Source organism: Stegastes partitus, unplaced genomic scaffold (assembly GCF_000690725.1).
Source record: "Stegastes partitus isolate 25-593 unplaced genomic scaffold, Stegastes_partitus-1.0.2 Scaffold1206, whole genome shotgun sequence".
NCBI classification, from domain to species: domain Eukaryota; kingdom Metazoa; phylum Chordata; class Actinopteri; family Pomacentridae; genus Stegastes; species Stegastes partitus.
The window spans coordinates 2,335-28,620 of NW_007578937.1; the positions used below are offsets into that span (position 1 = coordinate 2,335).

At 44.6% G+C, this 26,286-nt stretch overlaps 1 protein-coding gene across 4 annotated transcripts; it reads right to left on the reverse strand.

Moving 5' to 3' along the window:
- Nucleotides 1–5,328: 5,328 nt before the first annotated feature.
- mllt1a (MLLT1 super elongation complex subunit a) lies at nucleotides 5,329–25,872 on the reverse strand. 4 transcript variants are annotated; one of them, XM_008297286.1, is made up of 12 exons: nucleotides 25,769–25,872; nucleotides 20,097–20,277; nucleotides 19,450–19,532; nucleotides 17,916–18,059; nucleotides 15,553–15,678; nucleotides 13,006–13,656; nucleotides 12,407–12,494; nucleotides 12,155–12,266; nucleotides 8,899–8,998; nucleotides 8,116–8,184; nucleotides 7,150–7,221; nucleotides 5,329–5,821 (listed from the first exon to the last, which is right to left on the reverse strand). In XM_008297286.1, the coding sequence occupies exons 1-12, from the start codon at nucleotides 25,778–25,780 to the stop codon at nucleotides 5,693–5,695; spliced, it is 1,767 nt and encodes a 588-aa protein (XP_008295508.1). In that variant the 5' UTR covers nucleotides 25,781–25,872; the 3' UTR covers nucleotides 5,329–5,692. The 4 variants fall into 4 exon arrangements, with proteins under 4 accessions (XP_008295508.1, XP_008295506.1, XP_008295507.1 ...); XM_008297284.1 differs by having other exon boundaries at nucleotides 8,107–8,184; XM_008297285.1 differs by having other exon boundaries at nucleotides 12,407–12,497.
- Nucleotides 25,873–26,286: the final 414 nt, after the last annotated feature.

Consider the following 26,286-nt stretch of genomic DNA (forward strand, 5'->3'; position numbering starts at 1 on the left):
ACCAGACTAGAGCCTATCCAAGCTGACGCAAGTTGAACGCAGGTTCACCTGGACAGGTAACCAGTCTATCACAGGGCTACACTTAGAGACAGACAACCAAGCACACTCACATTCACACCTACGGACAATTTACAATCACCAATGAACCTCAGCATGTTTCTGGACTGTAGGAGGAAGCCGGAGAACCCGGAGAACCCGGAGCTGCACGGGGAGAACATGGAGACTCCTCACCGGGACACGAACCGACGACCCTCTAGCTGTGAGGCGACAGTGCTAACCACTGAACCACCTTCAGCCCATATTCAAACACTCAATCGTCGTTATTGTTAAAATAATAAAAATAATTCCAGCCAAACTAGATTTTAGCTGCTAGCTTGAGTTTTCTTTACATCTTCACAGTTTGGAAGTCGCTGTTTAACCAGATATGTTCTAAGACAGGAATGAACCTTTCCGACTGATTCGTTATCATCTTATACTGAGTGTTCACACCGTCGCTGTCTGGGAATTAATAAAATGGCACTTTGCTTCCTAACCAGCTCGCTCTCACTTTGCAACTCTGTTTCCTATGATGTGTTTCTTCAGGCTCAAGTTATCCTAACACAACAAAATTAGGAGAAGATGACAGTTTCTGTTTGGGTCCAGACTTCTATGAAAGTGTACAAAAGAAAAATCTCAAATCAAACCCGGACGTGACAGAAAAAAAAAAAAAAAAAAAAGGTTTTCAGTTCCCCGAACCAAAGTGTGGACTCCTCATGTCCTCCTTCGGGTCCAGTTATTTGTACTCGAAGCAGAGGGCGACGACAAAGTTAAGCTCATCCAGCAAACGTTTTAGTAACACCTGCTTCCCGGTGTTCAGCTGTCATCAGAATCATGATACACAGAAACATACAGGGAACGTCCCCATAACAACATTTGATGCCTAAAATAGATTCAACAGGCATGTTTGTTTGTGAATAATAGTGACAAGACATGCCAAAATAAAGACAATTAAATAACAAACAAAAACAAAAAGGTTGGCAAAGGAAAAAAAAAAAAAAATCAATTCATATCGTATTGCATGTAAATATTGTATAAAATCCTTAAAAATACAGTTTAGGTAACTACTTAAGTACTGAAGTCATCACAGCCAAAAGTGCAGAGGTCCATAAATAAAACATTGACTGTGGGCAGACAGTGGGGCTTCTCCCACGTAACTCCCCCTCGCCGCCGCCGCCGCCGCCGCCGCCGCCGCCGCCACAAGGGACTGAATGAGCGCCTGGTCAAAGGTCAGAGTTCATGAACTAGGACTTACAAGTTCCCACATCGGTGCACAGAGAAGAGGACAGAAAGGAAAGTTGTTCTGTTTATATTCTCTCCTATCGCTGACAAACACACTCGCAGATGCACAAACGTCACTCACACAGTTGCAAAGTTCACTCTCAGTAATCACGGCCTGAAGTTCTGCTGACGGAGGCACACCTTGAGAAAACGAAGGTGGCACGAGGGGGGGAGGGGGGAAGACAGGAGGGCAGGAGGGGGTTACTGTAGGGCACATAAGGCGGCGTGGATCCAGGTATTCTTGTTTTTTTTTTTTTCCTTTTTTTTTTCCTTTCTGAGACACTTTTTCCGTCCTCAGACGGCGGTTACAGTTAAGGGCAGAGGGAGTGTCGCTGAGCCGGGCAGGCAACAGAAAACAGAGAGCCGAGTATTAAAGCTATCGAAGCGTCAGAATAAAAACACTGTCGGCAGGAAGAGAACCGAAGAGGAGGCGGGGAGGGGATCGCTCACCGGAGGACGGTCCCACAGTGTGTGTGTGTGTGTGTGTGTGTGTGTGTGTGTGTGTGTGTGTGTGTGTGAAGCCTAGAGGGGCCACAGGAACCAACACATCAGGGGCCTGAATCAAGAAGCACCTCCGTTTGGTTTTCCTATCAAGGCTTTAGAAAACCTGGCAAGGCTTGAAACTGGTCTCACAAAACCGGCTGGCGGCTCCGTTGACCCACCAGAACGCGTACGAGTTAGTTTCCATGATACAGCATCGAGCTAAGTGACCGAGAGTCTAAGATGTGATCCAACCGACGATCCCTGTGGGGGAGATATTCAGTGCAGCAGCAGAATGTAATCAGTGAGATAAAAATAGATGTTAAAAAAAAACCTATAAAACAAGAACGATGCTTTAAATATAAAAAGAACATAAAAAGTAAACAACGATAGTCGATCATCAAACACGACATGTGATGATCTGGACTTAGAGAGTGAGTAAAATCATGTTGTACATTAGACTCACGAGGGAGGAAATAACCGACTTTGTGCTTCTGTTTCTTTGTGAACAAACAAAAAGCTGGAGAAGAAACTGGTCTACGGTAAAAAGTTTGGCAAAAAGAAACGTTAACTGCAGAAGAGAAGCCTCTGGTGGCCGACAGGTTAAAGTCTGCATCTGGACACCAGAACAACAGTTTGCTTCAGTTTGGTTTAACTGTTCTAAATTACTGTGTGACATACATTAAATCAGATGTAATTCCTGCCACATTACCAGCTAACTCTGGTAAAACTAAGCCGACGGAGGGTTCAGTCATTGTTTAAACAGACTACCGTTAAATCTGTTGGTAAGTAAACGCAACACGAGAGTGATAATGCACTCCCATAGAAAAAAAAATGGCAAATACAGTTTAGTCGTGGACATTCATCTATTATGAATCTCTTTATGTTTGTGATGGTAACTTTTAAATAAGACCCTGCTTGTTCCTCTGAGCTGCAGCACAGGATCATCCACGTCAAATAAACTACAAGGCAAAGCGTCTCAGTGCAGTTAACTGTATGAAGAAAGTACTCAAAGTACTGCAGTAACTAAAGTAACACCACACTGCACTGGCAGGTTTATGTACTAGAAGGTTGTGTGAAGATAAATTAATAAAGGCAAAGACGTAATCATCAAATTATTAAAGAAGTGTCAACATCAGCCTAAAAAAATGCAGCATGATTCGGCTTCTCTCCCGCTGGTCCTAAGAAAGGCGTTCAATATTGTTTTTATAAGTAGATAATTAAATATTTAGTGTGTGAATCCAAATAAATCTACTGATCATTATTATGAAACCAGCGTAAACGGGTTGAATTAAAGGCGGCTTTGTGAGACCGTCAGCCAGTCGGGGTTTAAGTTATCTCACTTCCTGACGCAGGCCCCTGGGAAGCACGTCTCAAACATTTAGGGGGGAAAAAAATACAAGTGTTTGTTTTCTTAGCTTATTTGTCTACCTACATGCCCGTCATTGATGCTCCTCAAGCGCCCGGCGACTTGGTTATGAAACGCTCAAGGACTTGAAGCGGCTTTGAAGAGGGAGCCTGGACCCTATTCAACCACGAGAACACACGACGCAGCCGAAGCAACTGTTACTAGAGCTAATGAACGTGAGAAAAAAAAAACTACCACACAGTCATCTGACGCTTCCAAAACAGAACACCGAACCTAATCTCAGAGAGCAAGAAGAACAGAAAGAACGCGACCGCCATCAATGGAAAAATAGTCATCTGAGAGCTTCTAGAGTGTTTTGATCAACAGAAGTATTACTGATAAAAAAGGACAACAGCCTACAAAGACACTGGGAAGGAGAAGCAGGGATGGAAGCCGTTAAGACAATACTGGATATTCAGGCATCCCAATTAACACTTGTGTCCCCGAGGAAGGGGAGGATGAGGGGGGGTGGGGGGGTATTTGGGGGGGGTGGTCTTCAATCTGTGTGGGCTAATAGAGCACACACACCCCCCCCCCGTCACACTGCAAGTCGCAGAAAAAGGCACTAGAGTGGGGCTGTTGCTAGCCGTAGAAAAGTAAAAGCGATATACATTCATAGCTCACAGGTCGTCTGAACCGCAGTCTGGGAATAAATACACAAAATGCACTTGTAGAAAAATAAAATGTAAAAAAGCGTGGCCCCTATTTTTCTCTTATTTTTGGATTCTGGGAGACAAGTATGGCTACGTTTTCACGGCTTTTTTTTTTTTTTCTTCTTTAAATCCCCCACCCCACCCTACCCTAACCCTACCCACCACTTAGAAGGCAATTCAGGAGTGATCCTCCACTGCTCTGGCCGCGAGCAGTCGAGCCCTTTCATGCACGCCAACATGGGAACACGGGGAGGACGGGGAGGGCAGGCAGGGGTGGAGCGAGGGGGCCTTCAGTGGGGAGGAAGGAGGAGGTGGTGGTGGGGAGCTGTTGGTAGGAGGTCAAGGCTCAGCTTTCAGTGCGAGGAAGTAGAGGGGAAACTCAACAGAACATATGTTTTCAGATGTTCGGACAACAGAAAAAAAAAAAAAAAACACACCTCACCCCAGACGGAGTCACACATACATACAGCACACGTCTCAGTGTCTTCATGTACAGTGTTAAGTGGAAGGACTCGGGAAGCAAACATGTGGGCGCCGCTTCACTTCAACCCCCCCGTTTATCATTTATTGACATTTAGAGGCTGGTTTCTGACACTATCATGTACTTGCTTGCAAACAAATTCTCCTGATGTCTCTCTTAATCTAACAACCAGGTCACACCGTCCAGCTCTGTTAGACGTCTTTTCGCAACCCTTCGGATATCATCCTGGAGAGAACAAGTGCTCTCATATTTAAACGATATCCAGGCACAAAACCTGTCAAGCAGCCAAGAATCAGCGCTGTCATAGATGGTGAGCAGCTCAGAGAGACGAAAAGTCCAGAATCCTGACATGACAGCGCGAGTATCAGCCTGAAGAAAAGCTATACAAACGTCAGACTTAGGTTCCACTTTAATGGTATTTTTCAGGTTTTTAGTACCTCGAGGAAACTGACAACAGATGGACTCCTGCAGGTTGAAGCCTTCAGTTTGATTTCTGGCCTTGCGTTTCTCTTTACAGCTACATCATAGTGTTATAAACCAGTTCTTCAGTGGTTCTAAACTGGCTATTAATGCTAAACAGGGGGGCTAACGGAGCAAAGCGCCACCTGAACCTGTATCTGTCGGAGCGTATGTGTGTGTGTGTGTGTGCGTTTGGGAAAAAAAAGGGGTGAAACCGGCTGTTGTTTGCGCTCGAGCTTCACAAACAAAGAGAAGTCAGTAACCACAAAGACAGCATCTTCTCTCAAACCTCAGCAGTGCTCGCACACACACACAGAAAACACACGACTCGAGAGTATGTCGGGAGAGAAATGAGCTCCAGCTGACAACGGGGGGGAAGGGGAGGGAAGTGGAGTGTTCTGCCGAGTAAGGAGTGTGCATGTGAGGGGGGAGGAAGAGGAGGAGGAAGAGGAGGAGGAGGAGGAGGAGGAGGGGAAGTATTAGGTTTGCAAAGGCAGGAGCAATATGAGTGCAGGGGGGTGGAGGAGGGGGTGTGGGGTGAATTCCACAGCTCTGCACAGACTCAAGACAAGAGATGTGTAGTGAAAATCCTGACTGTAGATGGAGTTCAGCTGCTCCGGCGCTCCCTCCCACACCTCCTCCTCCTCCTCCCACACCTCCTCCAGTTTTCTCCCCGGCGTCCCGTGAAGGTGGGGTTGTGTCTTGGTGTGTGCTTGTGTTTGTTTGTGTGTTTCTGTTCGTGTGGTAGTTGTTCGATGGTTCAGTCAGGCCTGTGAAAGGGCTGCGACGGACGCGGCTGCTCGCCTCCTCCTCCTCCTTAGAGAGCAGACGTCGTGGCGAGGCTGCCTCCACCGCCGCCGCCGCCGCCATCCACACGCCGGCCTCCACTTCCTGTCACGTGGCCGTCGCCTCCAGGTAGCTCTGTAGTTTGCGGACGGTGGACTCGTCCAGTGAAAAGAGGTCAAAGTCAAAGGTGGTGTTGGTCACGTTGAAGTGGCCCGTCTCCTCGATCAGGTTGACGATCTGGTGGAGAGGAAGATCAGTTAATTTAGGGCCCAAGCTCACCGTTACACACCATATTAGTATTTTTACGCCAAAAGAAATGCATTTTTGAGGCCTAAATATGCCCCAAAATCACCACACACACCAGGAGTGGCGACAAATTTGATATCTTAAGGGACTTGGACATGTCACTGCCACAATGGCTCCACAGCGCCTCCTTGAAAATTTCAACGGACTCCTGTCACAAGCACGCTACGCAATTCGGTCGGCCCATAGAGCAGGTCGGGACGAACAAAAAACTCGACCTGCTCCAACCTTTAAAATGCAACACGGCTCAACTACGCCCCCTACAATATTTCAAAAGAGTCCCATCGGGGCTAAGATTGACTTAGAGCTACAAAAATCGGTACACACATGTAGCAGGTCGGGACGCACAAAAAAGTCCATCAGCGCATTTCTGTAAACCCAACAGGAAGGCCGCCATGTTGGAAAAATGCCGAGCATGCTCGACGATTTTCGCTCACTTTTGGGCATTTTCACAATCAATCTCCTCCTAGGGGTTACGTCGTACACACCTGAAATCTGGCCAGCACAAACTACAGGACGTGATGATTAAAAGGTATTAAAATCTTACGCAACAGTCTGACGGCGTGGAAATGGCGGCTCGCACAATTTCAATGAAAGGCCTTTTTGCGTATTTTCGTGGCGTTTTCGGTGTTCAACGTAGTCCCGTCAGAAGGCCGTTTCATCTACAGCTACACAATTCAGTGGGCTTGTGTAGCAACTCAGGACGCACAAAAAAGTCAATTAGCACCAAGACCTAAACCCAACAGAAAGTCCGCCATTTTGAAAAAGGACACCACCATAAAACGCCATCAAACGGGACGTGCTGTGTAACTGGGCTGTACATACTGCGATCTGCCTGAAACTTTACACACATGCTCCGAGTCCAAACCACAGCGCATTGCCAGCAAGCCACACCACGCACGCTGCCTCGCCTCGCCGTTAAACAGGAAGTGGCTCGTAACTAGGCCGCATGTGCTCCGATCTGGCTGAAACTCCACACGCCGAATCAGAGTCCCGCCCAGAGCGTGTCTCTGCCAAACCCCAACATGTGCGAAGGCCGACAATCGTACGGCGAGGACCCGTCCATTGCTGCTTGCGGCTTTAATTCAGTTTTGTTGTGGCAAAAAAATTTTATGATTCAATCAAGGGTAGAAACTGTAAGACTTTTAGTGTAAGCTTTGTCGACTAAACAGTCAACGCCTTCTCCTATCTATTCAGATTACACTGATGAAACTGGGCGAAAACAACACGGCGCGATGGTCAGACAGCGGCCGAGCACACACCTGCTGTAGGACGTTACGCTCCCTTAATGCCATCAGTCTGCGGTGGAGGTCCACCAGTTCTTCTGTGTAGGCCTGCAGGGTGTCGAGAGGAGAAGAAAGAAGACAGTGAACAAAAGAGCTCATAAATGTAAGGAGATGAGGGAGTCGAATTTCAGTGGATGAAATGTTCACCTCTGTTGCTTTCCTCACTGATGCTGGTGCACAATCTAGAAACAAGCGTTTGGCTTAGAGCAGCGTGTTACAGTGACGCTGCCCTGATTTCGCCTGAGGAGGGGTTTCATATGCTGCTCCTTTCATTTTCTATCATGTTACATACAGTACTGTGGAGACGCTCAGATGTTTAGATTGTTATCTGTATCATGAGGGAGGCGCCTGATCAGGCCCGCATTCATTCTGCAGCGGGTCAATGAGCCCAAACATGCAGCCATAAAGAGCGAACGATGACAAGGAGTCCTGCAGCAGATGTTCTGGCCCCCACAGAGCTCTGATCTCATGAGTTCGGTCTGGGACCGTTTGAAGTGACAGAAGACGCTCAGGCAGTCTGAATCTACAGAAGAGCTGCGGCAGCTTCTTGAAGGGGCTCGAAACATCTTGGAAATCTACGCAGAAGTGTCCAGAGCACGACTGCTTAAAACAACTAATGCTGATTGAATTTTCTTCTGTTTGCTGCCCTTTGCATGAAGTTAATTAACAGCTGAACTTTTGTCTTTGGTCAATGTGGGATTTTAATCTTTTTCTTCCTCCGCTACACTCAGCAGATGTTCTAATGTGAAAGTTTGATATAAGTTCAGTTTCACTTCATCGCTACTTCATTAAGAAGAAGAAAGCAGAGATTTCTCTTCTAGGGTTTACAGACCAGAGTCTCGCTGGTCATCACTGCATCCTGAACTCATTAGTGCACTGACTGAATGTTGGGATCATGTGTGTGAAAGTTTAAGCATAAAAAGTTTGATTTACCCTTCCTACCTTGTCGTATCCCTTCTTCATCACCTTCTCTGAGCGAAACGAGGAATCTGGACTCTTTCTGACCGACACCTGCAGAACAGAGATCAGAGAAAGGGCAAAAAAAAACAAAAAGAAAAGAAAGAGGAAGGAGAAAATATTGATACAGGGGCTGTGATGTGAGATCACGCGCTATCTGGAGCGGTGACGACAGTTAACGCAGCTGAAATGTGAGTGTTGTGCTGGTTGGAGCGCTGTGGTTCTGATGCCTGTTTGCTAACCGGCTTTAGGCTGTTATGTGCTGGGCAGGAGCCACGCGTTAAAAATACAGCACGACTCGAAATTCAAATGAATCTCGTCTGCCAGCCTAATGCCTCTCGCTGTTTGATTTTGATTTTGTTTTGACTGTTTTACTCGCGCGCGGCTTTCTGAAACACAAAGTTCCTCGGGCTTAATGTTCCTCACAAACCCACAGAGTTTAAACAACATGATGCTTTAGGAAATTCCTGCTCGTGTTGGCCAAGGAAAGGTCCAACTGAAATTAAACTCTTCTTTATTTTTTTTGACTGCCACAAAAAACACATCAGCTCTGTTAGTCTCTCATGTGTCTAATAATAAAAAACTATAAACAATATATTGAAAAAATACTGACAACAACTGTGTAATTAAATCCAATTACAGATATTGGTGAACAGTTCCCGCTCTTACTCATACAACAGAAAATGATGGTTGTGCATGCAGATTTCTTTCAGTTCTTGTCATTAAATGAAGTGTGTGTGTGTGTGTGTGTGTGTGTGTGAGACTCACTTTGTTATTGGAGGAGCTGTGTTTCTGTGGGGGCGGGGCGGGGTCTCGACTGGGGCGGTGCGAGCCGTCACTGCTGTCACTCTCGCTGTCCAGGCTGAGTCTGACGGGGGTACAGGGCGAGGCCAGAGGTCAACCACACAGACTGACACACAGGACACTCGGTCCTGCTGCTTAGCATCGGGTTTGGATGTGTGCATCTCAGGTTAGAGTTATAATCAAAGTTAGCACGAGGGCTTCATTTGCCTGTAATTGCTCAGTGAAGGAGATCTAACAAGTTGCATTTTGGAAACATACAAAGCAAACAATACTACCAGGGGATAAACGTGGTGAGGTATGGAGAGAACGTTAAAGGAGCCACAATTATGTGATCTAATGACTTCATTGTTACTTACCTGTACCTAAGACTTACTTCAGGTTTATTTTATTTATTGATTTACAGTCGTGACTCGATAATCCAACACTAAATGTAAAACCTTCTTTTATGTCGGATTGTCAAGACGGAGGTCCAGATACAAGGAGGGCTTGATGCTGGAAGGCTCATTAGTTGATCATTATTGTTCATAGTTGTTATAATAACTAGTGTGTTGTTAGAACACTACGCATCGCTGGATTTCAGCCTAATTGACCGGTGTGCTTGTGCACGTTCCGGCCACTTCCACCCCGGGGCAGCGCTCTGACGGGGTGGAAGTGTCCAGAACACACAGGCAGTACTTGGCTGCTGATGCTAGTTTAGTTAGCGCTCACACTTCTGTTTCCTCCATCGGTGGCGGCGGGGGAGTGGCAGATACGCTCCACCGTTACCATCCATGTTTACTTCCATAAACACTGAGCACGCTCGCTGCGTGTGACGTGGTCGTGTCCTCTTCTGCGCATGCGGGACACTTTTGGGTCGTATGAAGTTCACACAGCAGATCACATACAAGTCGCATTGAACTGGAAACGTGAAGGAAGTCACAAAGAAATCCTCATTGAGCATCAAGTCCTGCAGTGTGAACGTAGCCAATCTGTGGGATTGTTCAGTCAGATAATACGCCGTCATCCTGATTGGTGACATTAAATGTCATGTCGGAGTCACAATCCAAGGCTGTCGCTATGTTAAGGCTGTTTTTATGGATTCTGTTTGTTTTTCCTAAAAACCTGTCGGATAGCAGGTTTAGGATTGTTAAGGGTCGATTATCGAGTCATGACTGTACTTATTTCTGTCTCTGCAGATTTTGGCTGCATATAGCTGTGCATACACTCATTATACTTTTGTTTTTTCTTTTCTTTCTTTATGTTTGTTTATATGTTTATTGTTGCATACTGTTCTGTTATTATTGCTGTCAGACACTAGTTCTATTTTTCTGGCTGTTTGGCCGCCTTTTGAAGGCCCTGGGTTCATCTTACGATTAAGACAAAAAAAAGGGGGTAAAATATGTGTCATTTATTACCTGCCCACTATTGTATTCCTAATTAAAAAAGATTTTTTTTTTAAAAAGAGGACGCTGCAATTCTAAAAGAGATTTTTAAAGCTAGATAGTCGACATGTGCCTCTGGCTCCCGCTGCCTCCTTCCCCCTTGTCCTGTGCACAAGTCTGAACATGCACAGGACACACTGGAATACTGTAGCGTAGCTGTTTTTAGGCAAACATGACATTTTTTTCAGCACACATAAGGAACAGGCAGACCTGATAGTCACTGAATTAGACAAAAACTGTATTGGATTGCAATCACGGTCTCCACCTCTAAGTGTTCAAGAACGGTCTAAAGAAGTCTTGGTGGCGATCTGTGTCCGTCTGTGTGACGAACGCACGACGAACCGCGGCGCCGCGAGTTACAGGAAATACACAAAAACACAGATTCCAGCCGGACGCTTCATCCATGTGTTTTCATGCACATTTTCAATAGGTGCATTGAAAAAAACCCGGAGAACAGCGAGCACGTTTTTGCAGTTGGCTGAGGTGCAATGGAAAACACGCTTAGCCAACAAATCATAGAGCACATGAAGCATGTGACTCCAACATCCAGCGGAGCTTAAGAGGCAGCAGATGAAAACATCAGATGTGCGAGGAGCTGTGTGGAGGTCGTAGCGTTTCTTGAAATAATACATAAAATAAACAGAAATGCCATATTTTCATCACACTTCTCACATTGTTTTAGTTTGTTTTGCGGTTCGGCTGGCGATCTTTTAGGTAAATCACCTCACAGCGCTCTCTTCTTATGCAAAGGTTTAACGGAACCGGACAACAGAACAGGACGCCATAAAAAACGATTTAGGCTCTAAAAACCCTGAGCAGACATATTAGACCTGCACTAAATGCTGCAGAGAAAACACACGAGCTGCATATTGTGTAAAATCTCTACTCTCGACATCTACATGCGTGTTTTTAAGCTAAAAATGACGAGTCGTATCAGCTGCTTTGAGCTCTGACAGATTGTAAACGGTGATGTGATCAGTCGCGACTGGAAATCGCTGCACTTTAGTGGGCTGTCGTAACTCAGGACGGTTGGCTGACTCCGACTATCTCGCAGCAAATCAAGAAGGACAAAGTGCCCACTGATGGGAGCTCTGTTTGTTGTCAAGTTTATGGATCTGACTGCACGGTCCGCTCATGCCAATATCAGACCGACGTCTTGATCAGATGAATTATCGAGGAGATGCTCAGTTTCTGTCCCATCTGCTCTCAGAATGATCATCTGGCACCGACGGTCCGTGAATAACTGTATGGGATAGCTTTTTATAAATATATATTTGATCTTTTATTATTCTTCCTCGACTGCTTTGCACATGTAGGTCTAAAAAAAGGTGTCTTGTTTTAGCCTTTTGCATTTGCCAAAGAAATTAATTCCTTGGCTGACAGTTTTATGGCCGGGAAACTTTTTTTTTTTTTCTTTTCTTTTGCAGCTGATGTGCACTTTGCACAGTTTTATTACTCAACAACAGTGATGCTCAGTTATTGGAGAGATCTAAGTTCCAGCAATAAATTCAAAGAATTTCTCTGATGTAACTGAACCATCAAGAGTCAAACTGAATCGAATTAAATCGAAGCAGCTTCAAACAGATTGATCGTTGCCAGAATACAGCAAGAAACAGTGACACCAATGCAGACCCGGTGGCAGCATGAGTGTACGATAAGAGTTTTAGCTGCAGCATTATGTAGCTCTCCAGTGTGTGAATATGCATAGATCACTGTTCTTCATTTCTTTACTGATTGACAGTTTCTCTCAACTTGTGTCTGTGACTGCCCCAAAAAAAAAAGGCTTTGGGAAGACTGACCGAGAGTCGCGGTTGGGGGGGTTGGTCTTCATGGGTGTCTCTTCCTCCGAGCTGCTGTCGTCATCATCCGACTCTTCTGACTGGATCTCCTCCACCATGGATCGCAGGGGGCCTGAGGGACGAGCACAGAGTTGCATGAACGCTACCGTCTTTGGACCAAATCATCGGCATCTTTCAAAACGTAGACCAACTCTCAACACTCCTCTCACAAATGTCGAACTTTCACATCAAAACCAGCTGAAGGAACAGCACCTTGGCCTTGTTTCTGTCCCGGCTCGAAGTCTGAGTCTGAACTGGAGTCAGAACTGGAACTGGAGTTGGAAGGACTGGAGGGAGCCGACTGCTGTAAGAGGAGAAGACAAGGAAAATTAGATGGCCTAGTTAGTCCTCCAGTTCAAGATCAACACATGAGGTCATTCTCGTGCTGTTACTATTAAATCTATTTCTGGAAATTCCAAATTTAAGATCCGACATTTGGACCTAAATTAGCTCTAATTAGGAAAAAAAAACAACAATTATGTCTCCCTATGCTGTAAATGTATTGGTACGGATAAAATCACAGCTGCTAAGGTTTGTTGACTGAATGTTTGACTATTTCAAATCAATTATTAAACTTTTGTTCATCTACGCCCCTCTTTTGCAAGAACTTATTTCTACTCTTTGTAAACCAACGATCTCTAACACTCTTGAACAGACCACCTTGGAACATCTAGTAGCTTTACTATTTTCTTCTGCCAAACGATTAATCACTGGCAGATTGAACAATACACAAAATAATCATAATTTACAGTTTTTTGTTTTTTTAAGTGACCTGTTTTCATACACAACTGAAAGCTGTCTAGTCTTTGTACCTCTGACTTTGAAGACGCTTCATCCTCTGAATTCGACTCTTCCGACTCTGGAGGCTTCTTGGGCTCCTTCAGCTCCTGTGTGTCGTTTTTGCCTTTGGCCCAGCGACCTTTCTCCTTCGGAGGTTTCTTCTCGGCGTAGGACTGACTGGCTGCAGACGAGGAGGACACGCGGGGAGAAGTTCCCGTGAAGGCCCCGCCGGCCGGACCCTTGGGCCCCTCCGAGCTGCCCTTCTTCTGCTTCTTGGCGCTGGGTTTGGGAGACTCCACCGTCGAGGGCCGCTTCCCCGGCGCTTTGGACTCAGCAGACCCTCCCCCGCCTCCTCCCCCGCCGCCCCCTCCGCTCCCAGCCCCCCCTCCTTTCGGGGACATACCGTCCATCTTTGATTCCTTCAGGGTGAGTTTAGGCTCCTTGAAGGCGGCCTTGGGGAGAACCTTAACTTCATCTTTCACTTTGATCTCCGACGGCTTTTTCGAAGACGAGGATGAGGAAGAGGAAGGATCGCGGCCGCTCTTGCTGCTCCCATCTCTGTCGTTGTCTCCTTTCGACGTGGCTTTGCTCTCAGAGTCTTTTCGAGGCCGTTCACGGTGCTCCTTGGTCAGCTTGTGTGGTTTGGGTCCTTTGCTGCTGCCACTTCCTTCTTTGCTGGGTTCCTGGAGAGAGAAAAGACAACGGCGGGGTCATGAGCACACTCAGGAAACAGGCTCAGCTGCTCATCAAGGAGGCCTCTTCAAGAAGTTTAAGCTCTTCAGCTCCTACATCAGGCCTGGCGTTTAATGTAATCACATTATTTACTGCGAGTGACAAGTTAAACTAAACATTTTGGCCACTGTAAATCTGACCCAAAGTAACTACTGTCTCAGTAATTACTCTTAATAAACTGTAAACAGACGAGCATCTGTCACGCAGCTCACAAGGTTAAAACTGAGGCACAGCATCGCATTGAACAGGCTGACAATATCAGCGCTGTGTTGCATGTAACAGGTGCACAGTCGACCATGTTCTATGTCTTAGTTTGTGAATAAGCAAAACCATGTGAAGCTGACAGCGACGGGAATGCCATTAGTTTAACTGGCATTTGAAGATAAATCAAAGTATAAGACCGCCTGAATTCTGATGACTGTGCTGTATGAAAAGTTAAGATATGAGGCTTCTGGAGTTAGAGAAAAAAGCACAGATGTTCAGTGCACAACAAGCCCCGACAGTGAACCAGCACACACAAGAGCAGGAACTCCCATCAGTAAAGCACGCATGAATAATGTAAGCTTTTACCGCTACATCAAGTCAAAATGTGCGATAGTGGTAGAAACATTTCAGCGTGGGTCAAGGCAGTGGACTGACCAACTGACCTCGCAGCTGGGCTGGCTAAAAACAGCAGAAAATATACAAAGAAATAGCCCCACACCTGCTTCACAGGTTAAACGGAGACTCACAACTATGCACACAAGACAAACAAGGATCAACTTACATATATGAGACTCTTAACTTAAAGGCTGCCAATGAGTACATTTAAATGTATAATAAAAATGTTGTAAATGTGCAAACGAAGCCTCCACAGAGTCACAGGTGTGGCAGAGTCTACATCCACACTGTCCACCCACCTATCCACAAACAGTTTTACAGGTTTTCAAACTGACCCTATTAAATTTGATCTGTATATAAGAGCTTTTATCATATTATATAAGACTCAGCACAGGCTGGAGGATTGGAGCGAGAGCGGCCATGTGTGTTTCTGCAGAGGCGGCTCTCGCTGACTTTTTCTATGTCAGCAGATGGACACAGCTGGATGAGACCAAGTCCTCGTTCTGCCTCAATCTGGTGTTCAGCGCACGCCCACTCATGCCACAGCAATAGTGTGGCTTCAGGAAACATGTACTTCTATGTGAAAATTAAGGGGAACTTTGGTTTGCAGGAGTCATTACGGCCATTTAGCATCAGCACAGCTCCAAGTTAATCACTGAGGTGGGTCTTGAAGTTTTCTAAATTATCCAGAATCTGATTGTGTTTAGAGAAAACTTGAAAGGAATCTGCAGAACAACACACTTCCTGGTTGTATTACACACTGAGCCGAACTCAATCACGAGATGAGAGGAACTATAAAACCTACGAGTGGCTTTGAAAAGCCAATCGTACTTCATTTCAGTAGTGAAAACAAACCTCAGCAGGTCTGTGTACTGATAGAACAAATAACGATGGAAAATGTGAAGGGGGTCAGTTTCCTGTTTTCTTCTGCGTCCCCTCCTGGCAAATAGGAAGTCTGAACAATCCTGAATGCAGCTGCTAAAGATCTGCTGGTATGGATTAGAAGCCAGAGTCTGAAGAATGAGTTAATCATTTATCCATTTAAACACTTCGTACCCTCGTGGTGATGATCATTTAAAACATGCTGCTAAGTGCATTAAGGGACGGAAGTATGGGCGTGTGTTATTTATCTAGATATACATTTATTTCTTTAATCACTCTTTTACAGCTTTTATACGCTTTAGTTTTATTCTGACATGAACGTTGCACTGCTGGTTTGGAACCTTTTTGTCGGCCACTTCACCAACCTTTGACACGTGAGAGGTCTTGGTCTTCTTGGGGTCCGAGAAGGCGGAGAGGGGGATGGTGGGGAGCATCGGGTAGTCCGGACTGGGTCTCGACACAGCTTCAGCCCCCTCAGGTACCACCAACACCTGAAAGAGACGGGAGTTGTGGTGTTTAGTGTCCATGTTTAAAAGACAGGAGGAAGGGGTTATTTTGAAAGCTTCTGGATCCAAAAGTAAAAGTTCAGTTCGTTTTCCAGTGATGCTGTGAGGCGACAGCGAACAAGAAACTCACTCCAATCAGAATAAAACAAATTAAATTCTATGCTGCTTTTGATCATTTTAAACCCACTATGAATGCAATTTAGGATCAGTTTTACATTCAAACTGGGAAAAAAAGGAAGAACATCAGCCTTTCTGTTTACTGTAGCATCCAACAAACTAAACTCCCCACTGGTACGTACTAGTTCTCTCCAGAGCACCTCACTCTTTAATGCTAGCATAGATGAAAACACTCTTCTGATGTCGCTTACTGGAGCTGCCAGAGTTAACGCTGTTACCCCAGACTGGGACATGCTGGGGTCGGGGTTTGGTGACGTGAATACAGAACAACACTGGATGACGTTTGATGATGTCTGCTGGTGGGTTTTCGTGGCAACTTTATGTTTTTTTCTGACTAACCATGCAGCTCTAACGCCTTTACACTCAAAGTTCACAATCTCTCTCCTTCTGAGTCACCGCCGCCCAGGCTGGATGTGAGCTGGTACATTCTTACTGGTCTGCGTAGTTTGTGGTTCTTGGTTCCACGTTAGTTTCATTTTCTGTTTTGCTACAGCGTCATCAATACAACGCGGTTTTTTCCTCCCGAACACGTGTTTTGTTGTTTTTAAAAACTGAGGTTTATGCAAATTTCTAAAACAATTCCAACCTCATGACCTAATCATTTTTTTTAACCAAACAAAACTGCATTTTGAAATACAGTCGTGACTCGATGAGCCGACACTAAATATAAAACCTTCTTTTGTGTCGGATAGCAAGGCTGTCGGATTGTCAAGACGGAGGTCCAGATACAAGGAGGGCTTGATGCTGGAAGGCTCATTAGTTGTTAATTATTGTTCATAGTTGTTATAATAACTAGTGTGTTGTTAGAACACTACACATCGCTGGATTTCTCGTCTAACTGACCGGTGCGATTGTGCATGTTCCGGCCACTGGAAGTGTCCAGAACACACAGGCAGTACTTGGCTGCTGATGCTAGTTTAGTTAGCGCTCACACTTCTGTTTCCTCCATCGGTGGCGGCGGGGGAGTGGCAGATACGCTCCACCGTTACCATCCATGTTTACTTCCATAAACACTGAGCACGCTCGCTGCGTGTGACGTCGTCGTGTCCTCTTCTGCGCATGCGGGACACTTTTGGCTCGTATGAAGTTCACACAGCAGATCACATACAAGTCGCATTGAACTGGAAACGTGAAGGAAGTCACAAAGAAATCCTCATTGGGCATCAAGTCCTGCAGTGTGAACGTAGCCAATCTGTGGGATTGTTCAGTCAGATAATACGCCGTCATCCTGATTGGTGACATTAAATGTCATGTTGGAGTCACAATCCAAGGCTGTCGCTATGTTAAGGCTGTTTTTAATGGCTTCCATTCATTTGTCCTAAAAACCTGTCGGACAGCAGGTTTAGGATTGTTAAGGGTCGATTATCGAGTCACGACTGTATCTAAAATTCTTTTAGACTTTTTAAATACATGGTGAAGTTCTGTAAATTAAAAAAGGTAAAGCCTTTCTACATAAAAGTGAGGTTTTTGCTTTAATTAATCAATGAATTTACTCTTGATGTCGAACTGCTATTGTAGTTGTTAGATTTTGGTTATTCGGGACCCCTGTGGTTCAATGTGAAGTAAACAAGTTTTGTGGTTGTTATAAATTGGAGGTGTAAAAAAAAAAAAAAAAAGCTGTCATATGAAGAAATTTACTTCCTATGAGTGTGTTTGTTTGTTTGTGTGTGTGTGTGTGTGTGTGGTTGCAGTGTTAAGATAACTGTGTGTAGGGCGCCCCGGTAGCTCAACCGGATAAGACGGCGACCCATGAACAGAGGCTATAGCTTAGAAAGAAAGAAAGAAAACGTAAAAGACTTTTTTTTCTTTCTGAAGTAAGGTTTTAACACCTACAAATGACTCTTTTGGGAAATAAAGACTTAAGATGTGTAGATAGTCTGTATGAGGATATGTTTAAAGATTAAAATGGGTGCTGAATGGGGACAGTCATGGTAAAACACAGCGTGTGGTCGCTGCTACTCGTGTCAACAGCAGCGTCTGCTATTCACCCATTTAGGCTTTAGTCAGTCAAAATGACAATGAGCCAGTGTGCCAGGCAGCCTCACCCCTCCAGCCTTGATCAGCTTTCTTCTGAATTCTTTGGTGGGGTTGTTGAAGGTGAGCTTCTCACAGCGCAGGTGGTTGACTGGTGGGTTGCCCTCCAAGTTAAGAAACAGGTCGTAGTTGAAACAGACCTTTTTTGGCTCCTCCTGGAGAAAGAGAAAAAGGATGCAGGCTGTTTGACAACGTCTTCTGACAGCAGGCGTGACACATTAATTTGTGTTTGTCTGCACCGCTGCTCTGCACGCAGTCAGCCCTCAATACCTGCACATTTCCCAACACACGATAAAAGCTGAATGAAAGAGCTATCATCCCCGGAAGTCAATAAAACAGACATAGCTGAAGGCGGCGCGCTGATAAGACGCATTCCTGAGAGGAGCTGCAGAGCTGTGAAGAGGAGGGACGACTACAGCTGAGCATTAAGACACTCGAGATATTTCATAAACGAAAGAGTTAACGGGACAGAAGAGGAGGATGGATCGTTCTCTGGATGCAGTCCAGAAGTTTAATATTATAGAGAAGTGCAGGAGTTGATGGTGCACTAATGTGCACACACCTCTTACGCACCGCCTGTATCTGGTAATGAGAGCAAAGTGCTTCTTTCTTTCATCGTTATTTTAAACGGCTAATGTAGACGTATGCGTGCTGTTATAAAAGAGCGTGCTCGTTTTATTTCTGTCACTAACGGAGACTAAATGTCTCCACATAAGACAAGTGTTTTACTAACACAATCAAGCATTCTGATTTACAAGAACAAGTGCCTAACCCACTGAGGAGTGTATATTCAAAGCTTAATGCTGAGCCATGCTGGTGGATCCGAGGTTCTGAGCCATCACTGTGATTGTGGTGCACTTAAGTAATCTGATTACTCCCAGTTTTGGGCAGTAAATTGATTTTAAGCATCAAGTAAAAGGAAAACCCGGTTTACTTTATCAAGTTAAGGGATTAACCTGATTAACGGGGATAGATTCCTGCTGGGTTCTCTCTATAACCTGGATTCTCATGTAAAGTTTAACATTATCTGTTGTGGTCAGTGATTTTTAACCCCATTCAGAGTGCCAATGTGGGAATTTATTTATCTATTTTATCCCTACCACAGTAGCTCGCTGGTTCTCCTGTAATTTAAAAGCTTCTGTTAATATTTAGACCATCGCTCCTCTTGCTCCAGCTGACTAGTGCTGTGTGGATCGGTCCGAGCCACCTGGATTTTTATTTTTTTTCCATTTATAGAGGCTGTGTACGGAGGTTTTCCAGCACGTAGAAACCATTCAGAGGTATTTATTTAATTTGACAAAAAAAAAGTCTACTGGATCCCCTCGCTCTACCACTAAATGCCCTCTGGAGCAGCATCCTTGTATTTTAAAGCAAATCTCTGAGTTGTTTTCTTCTTGTTCTTTCTCCTACATATTTTTATTATGAGCTCAGTGTGAAGTTTCATCCACAATTATTTCTTTTATAAGATTTCATAATATAACATCCACAACAACGAAGCATAAAGAGGCCAAGTTAAGTTCGTGAACCGGGACAGGTTGTTCTCACCTTGTTCTTGAAGTAAACCTCGATAGGCATGAGGAAGCCGGCGTAGCCCGACTCTTCTACTTTGTACGGCGGCTCCTTGCATACTGCAGACAGACACAGACTCATTAAAATGAAAACACAGCTAATGGGGTAGACAAATCTGCAGTCTTCATTAAGGACAAACAAGCAAATCTCTAACTGCGCGAGTTTAGAAAGAAATACTGTCGAAAATCACAGCTGCAGTGCGCTTTCCAGATCACCGTAAATGAGAGATATCTGACTTTGTTTCACCAGAATTCCTGAAGCAGTGACACATCTAATAAATTAGCCGAGAGTCTCGGTTTGTGTAAACATGTTGACGTATTTACAAGATAAAATGTTCATGGTTCTAATTATAAAAGAGCCCGAGATGTAACGGGAAAACCGACTTGTTGTTGGGAAATCAGACTTGCTTGTGGAGGTGATCTGTGCATTAGCAAAGCTCACTTTGACCTCTTATAAACAACCTGATTTAAAACCTGACTAATTTCTCTGCATCTCAAAAAAAAGCCCAACACGTCCTCCCTTAATGTTTTCATTCAACCCTTTCTTTTATGAGCATTTTTCCATCCCTGTGTGGTTTGAACATGAGAGCACACGGTTGTGTTCGTGCCACCACCCGGTCGTACCTCTCTTGGGTTTGGGGAAGCTCTCGTGCAGGCGGAAGACGACCTTCTCTACAAAGTGCTGGATGTCGCCGGTCTCTGGCCCTCGGACGAACACCATCCAGTCGTGGGTGAAGCCTTCTGACGTCACTTTCTTCCTCAGCTGAGCTCTGTGGCCCAACTCCAGCTTCACCTGCACTGTGCACTGAAAAGGGAACAGAAGAGACAAACACATTAAACACTTTGACAGGCATGTATACGTGGGAGCATTTACGCAAATCAAGAAATCAGTTAAATTTGCCACACATTGTACACGTGGAGCTGAGCAGAGAGAAGCAAAACAAATGAATGTTTTCAGTCTTCCTCTAGATATAAACTATGTGTGGATTCAGTGTTTTCTTAAAATAGAAACCTTCAAAAGGAGATTGAATAATTTTATTAGGTGTAGATTCATTTGACCTGCATGACATCAACGATCAATACAACAATTTAAAAAATTCACCGGAGACATCGTCCGTTTTGGTTCCAAATTTCCAAACGTGTCTTGCCTTTTGTGATGATGACATGAATTTGGGGATTATTTTCTGTTTAAACAAAACACATCACAGGCTTCTAAAATCTGATGCATTCAGGTCACACAAGCCCAGAGTTAAAAACAATCACCTGAACCGATCCATTAGTCTGAAGTCACAGGTAAAACATTCAACCTTTTCCAGCTACTTTCACGTGAACACTTGACATTTTTCTGTCTATATCAGCACACAGGTAGATCTCATCCAGAGACGTCACCTTGGCCCGTCAGAAAACTGCTCACTTCACACTGTTCTGTCATTTTATAGAATAAATGATAAATGGAGTAATCGATCAATCAGACTGATCGATAATGAAAACGACTGTACGTCAGAGCCCCGTGCTACCGACTTCATCCCGGTCCGTGGCAGTGATAAATTACAGCGGCAAAGACACCTTGCAAACCGAGGTAGCTTATGAAATAAACATAAGCAAAGCCAGCGGTGAGATTAATCCAAGGGGCCATTATTCATTGGTTCCTGATTCCACCTTGAACAAAACCTCCGAATCTCCACTTTGAGTGCGAGGACTTGATACTCAAGAGGAGAAGGCCTCGGAGAAACACAAAGCTGGACCGGTGTCGGGGCGCTCCCAGTGGAATGGGAGTGATTAGCCGCCCGAGCCGACGGATCTCAAAGGGGTTTGTCCCGAAGAGGGCCACGTCGTTGGCCTACCTCTGTCTGCCAAGAACAATGATAGCAGCGGGCCACGCAAATGACACTGCGCTGGTGGTGACTGGCCCACAGAAGAGGCTAAGTGAAGAGGTTATGGAGATCGAGTGCAGAAAGGAGCGCAGGGTGGGGGGTGGTGGTGAGGACCGGTGGGGGGACAGAAAGGCACTTTATGTCCAGGGGGGGACTGAAGAATGTGGGGATTTGGCCCCCGCACTGAGCAGCTCGTGAGCTGGGACTGAGTGGGGGGATTAGAGGGGACAGGATTGAGATGAGCTGGTCTGGCACTCTCCAGCTCACTCTCTCACACACACACACACACACTCTCACACAGACACACACACACACACACACACCTCCCTGCCTGCCTGGCGCTCTGCCCGGCCATTCTGTGGCAGTAATGCCCTTAAACTCCAGACTCCACCACACCCACAGCGAGCAGCCGTGGAGTCCCTCCAATCAGCAGCACCCACTCCCGCCGAGGAGTCCGCAAAATCAGGAATGTGATAAGTAAAACATAAAAATCAGGATGACAACGAGCCAAAGAGGAAGACGGTGATTCTGCGCCAGAAATGAAAAGGAAACAATAAACCCAAAGCATGAAAATGAAAAGCTGGAATCACCCACAGACGTTACTCGACAAATTCACTGGTTAAAAACAATAACAGCCAATATGCTGATAGCTGATCAGTCTGTTTGTTTGTCCCTAAAATGTGAGGATGTCTTTGTCACATGTGGTAGTAAACTGAACATCTTTAGGTTTCTGAGTGACTGTCAGACAGAACGGGCAGGCTTGGAGAAACTGGAAATTGCTCTTTTTCCCGTCCACTATTTCTAACAACATATCTATTTAATTATTAACTCGGAAAATAACCAACAGATTAATTGATTATGAAAAAAATAATTTGCTGCAGTCCTACACAAAACAGCTCCCAAAAAAAAAAGAGCCCAAGAGGCAACGTGAGGCCGAGAAATTAGAGCTGAGACAATTAGCTGATTGTCAGAAAATTAATGAGCAACTGTTCTGATGACTGAATGATTGCTGGAGCCGTTTTTCAAGCAACAATACCTCAATATTGACATACTGACAAAATCCACCATCCAGCTTCTCTGTTGTGAGAATCTGCTGCTTTCTTTCAGTGCGTGTGACGGTAAACTGAGACTGTTTGGACAAAACAAGACGTGTGAAGACTTTACCTCGGGCTCGGAATTGTTACAGCTTTGACATTTTATAGATCAGAAGAATAATCAGTTAGGAAAACAGATTCATCAGCATATTAAACAGTAATAAGAAATAATTGCCAGTTACCCCTACTGGGAAAATACCAGGGCGGCGACTCGTGATGGTTTTCGATATCAATTAAGCTGTGAAATAGCGAAAGAAATGTCTGACTAACAATCCAAGACACAAATTTACAACAAAACGAAGCAGCAAAAAGAAGCGATTTCTTAAATTGCACAGCATTAAAAGCAAACGTCTGGCGTTTTGCAGGAAAAATGTCTTCAAAGATTTACACACTATGGAAAAACATTTCTTTGCAGTTAACAGCTACTGTTAATAGGAACTAATCTGCAGATAGATTATTAATAATCTAATCTGTAAAAAATCACTTTCACAAGTTTTTATACTCACTCATCTTAAGATTGCTTGTTTGTCCAACCAGCTGTTCAAAGTCAAATACATCACAACAAAACAGAGAAAACGTTAAATTCTCATATTTAAGAAGCTGGAAAGAGCAAATGTTTTGCTATGAAAATGACTACAGTTGCAGATCAATTTTCTTTCAGTTGACTAAAAGTATTAGCTGACTAATCCTTTCCACTTGAGACAACACAGACAGCTACAGAATATTTAACTGCAAGAGTCGTAAAGTGAACTGAGTCAATCTGTCTGTGAAAACATGGAACAAAGCGGGAGGTTCAGGAACATATGTCCAACAAAAGTGAGTAACGTCTACCAACAATCTGACAGCATGAACGGCATAAAGAAGGGACATAAAGACGCGGAATGAAAATAACACTGATGGAGGTGGAAAATGATCGAGCGTGCGTCAAACCGCCTGAAAACACCGGAGGGGACACATCTAGAAAAACAACGGTTTCTCAATCATCCAGTTCTACTGAAATAAAACGGACAGACAGACATGTGGCGACGCATATTTATTTCGCTAACTTCTATCAAAGGCAAAGCATGGGTTAAAAAAACAAACAACACAAAGCTGCTAATATTGAAATGATGCATGCATGTCCTCCCTCTCTCTTTCTCACACAGAGCTTCAATTGAGGGGAAATACAAATTTTGGCAGACACGCTGGCTCCCATGAAAACAATGAACTCCCAGCTGCCGTGTAAATAACACCCCTCATGACCATGTTAATCTCTTCCAGCTAATAAACGATTAAAATAAAAGTCAGAAAGTTTCCCTGAGAGAGGACACACATGAACAAGCAATCCTGACAGCGGTTGTGTTTTGGTGAAGCGAAGTCTTTCAGCGTACGCAGCCTTCACCACCCACAAGACGACACGGATGGAGGTGAAACAGTTACTTGTATTGGAAAGTGGTCAATCCAGGAGAGCCACGGGGGAGTCACAAATAGTCAATCTGCAGCACCCAAAGAAAACAAGTGAGTATTGGAAATAGGGTGTGTGAATGAGTGTGCAGAGATTATGAAAAGCTGCATGACCACTCATCCTGTCATCCCTTCTGCAGTGTTCATACACACAGCGCTGAATGTAGTAAGAATGCAGAAAAGCTCTCAGTATTTGCACACAAAGCCATGACCACACTTTACTGCACGTGTATAAAGAAGTGTGACTAATCAAGCCATCCAGCTATGTCATGATGCTGTAATGATGCAATGCATTAATTTCAAATGAAGCATTTACAAACTGAACCTGATTCTTGTCTGGGTCTGACAAATCTATTTAAAACTGATGCTGTCCAGTCCAATAACCCTGCATCACAACATGATAATGTCTGTTGGCATCAGTGAGTCAAGATATAATATCAGGAACACATTCTAGTACAAATCAATACCGTTCAATACGACCACAAGCAGCCTTCAAAATGACAGCATCAAGTAAACCTTACACCCTTCATCTGGGGAGGACTGGACTGCATTATTTTAACTATGGGCTCCCCACAAACTGGCAACTGTGTATAGTATAGTATAGTATAGTATGGTATAGTATAGTATCGTATAGTATAGTATAGTATAGTACAGTATAGTATGTGTGTAATAAGGATGGAAAATGTAACGCAAATCTCTGACACGTAACAAAGGTAACATGAATCAAAATTTCAAACTACATTAAGGCTTGAACTTGTGGCAGAAGACTTCCTCTGGATGCACTTTCACAGATGTAGTTAAAACTTCAAAGACGCCAGAGCTGAATGGAGACTAGTTCCAAGAAAGTGGCGGAGCCACTCTCCCTGGGTGTGTGTGGCCTAACCATCTGAAATATAGTCCTGAACAACCTCAGGCATTTAGAGAGCAACCCATTCTGAAGTAGAATGTTCTTTACAGTGAGCAGATATGTAATTAGGTTTGCCCACTTTTCTGTTTTCTGCAAAATAAATTATGTACCTTTTTATGATTACATAAATCTTAACTGTGCAAATACAGACATGCAAAAGTATTAAATGCAAGCACACAATCTTGTAAGATTAAAGGTTTACAGACCAGCCCTTACAATCATGTTTCACATTCTGGATTTCTAACTGTACAGTGAGCAGCCAATGCGAGGGTGGTTATCAGAACTGGATTCAAGTTCAACATTTGCCACACAGGGAATCTGTCAGCTTTTCCACCATGCTACATGCATTTTAGTCTGCATTCGTGAATGTGGTGAGCATTAAACATTAACCAACTGTTGGCGAATAATGCAAAGATTTTCCAGAAGTTGCATGCAGATTGCTGCTTTTTGCGCTGAATGTGGAGGTTTCAGGCCGCTGGCAGTGGAGACAACACCCCGCCTCTCCAGCCCAACCTGGAGAGGACAAATCTTTTCCCCGGCGCCTTGTAGCGGCTCCTTAGCCTTTAGCCAACGGCCGACACTCTCCTGATAGGTAGATTAGCTTAGCTTAGCTCCACAAAACCTCGACTTAAATTGGTCTTCGGGGTGTTTAAAAATGTGCATGTGCTGTCTGAAGGCGGCACAGCGGAATAAACACCAGGTGTGGATCTCTTTGTGTGCCTGGTTGTGGCTAGAGCTATGCAGCGGTGCTGAATGGTGTGGTAGGCTGAGGCTAGCTAGCGGTAAATACCGATGTATGAGTGCCCAGCTAGCATAGCTCCAGAGCCAAACAACTACGAGTTCATTAGCAGCAGGAGCATTTTTTTTCTTCTGGCTAGCAGAACAGAGGATTCATTCCTGCCCTGCCAGCGCGCCGCCTGCTGCCATTTTCACCGTGAAAAGTTCATATTCCGTAAGGAGACACAAAAGCCACTGTACCTGGTTCTCCATGTTTCTCTGGCCTCAGTGATTGTTGTATTTATTTACAGCGGCGTTTGTGGAGCGTCTCCCCAGCCTCTGCTCCTCATTGTGTGTCAATCCAGCCCAGAAGCGGAAGGCAGACGGCTCCCCTCCCCTTCCAGACGGCTGCTGGCAGGCAACCAAAACAGAAAGCTCTCTCAGCCAATGGGAGAGCTGCAAATTTAAGCACTCTTGAAAGGAGCCAATCAGAGCAGGCGAGAGGCGGGGCGGTCTCCGAGCTGCAAATACAATTAAAGCATTTTCTGGTGGTTTTCTCGAGTGACAGCGAGCCTGTCCCAATGGCTACAGCTCTGTTTCAATTGTAAAATGCACAAGATGCTAATTGATTAATCGGGGTTCGATTGTACGAGTTTCACATTTTAACCATTGCTATTAGTGTGGTAAATGGAAAATCAATAACACGAGCATTATCTGATCATATCGTACTCATTCAGCTTAACATATCACAAAATATTTATTGAAATAATTAATTATGG

Bases quoted from the DNA above. Each gene is read 5' to 3' on its own strand.
- mllt1a (XM_008297283.1), bottom strand. The intron at 8,185-8,898 runs GTGAGTCTCACA...TCTGTTCTGCAG, and splicing joins ACAGCTCCTCCAATAACAAA to GTGTCGGTCAGAAAGAGTCC. The intron at 5,822-7,149 runs GTGTGTGCTCGG...CCTCTCCACCAG, and splicing joins AGCGTAACGTCCTACAGCAG to ATCGTCAACCTGATCGAGGA.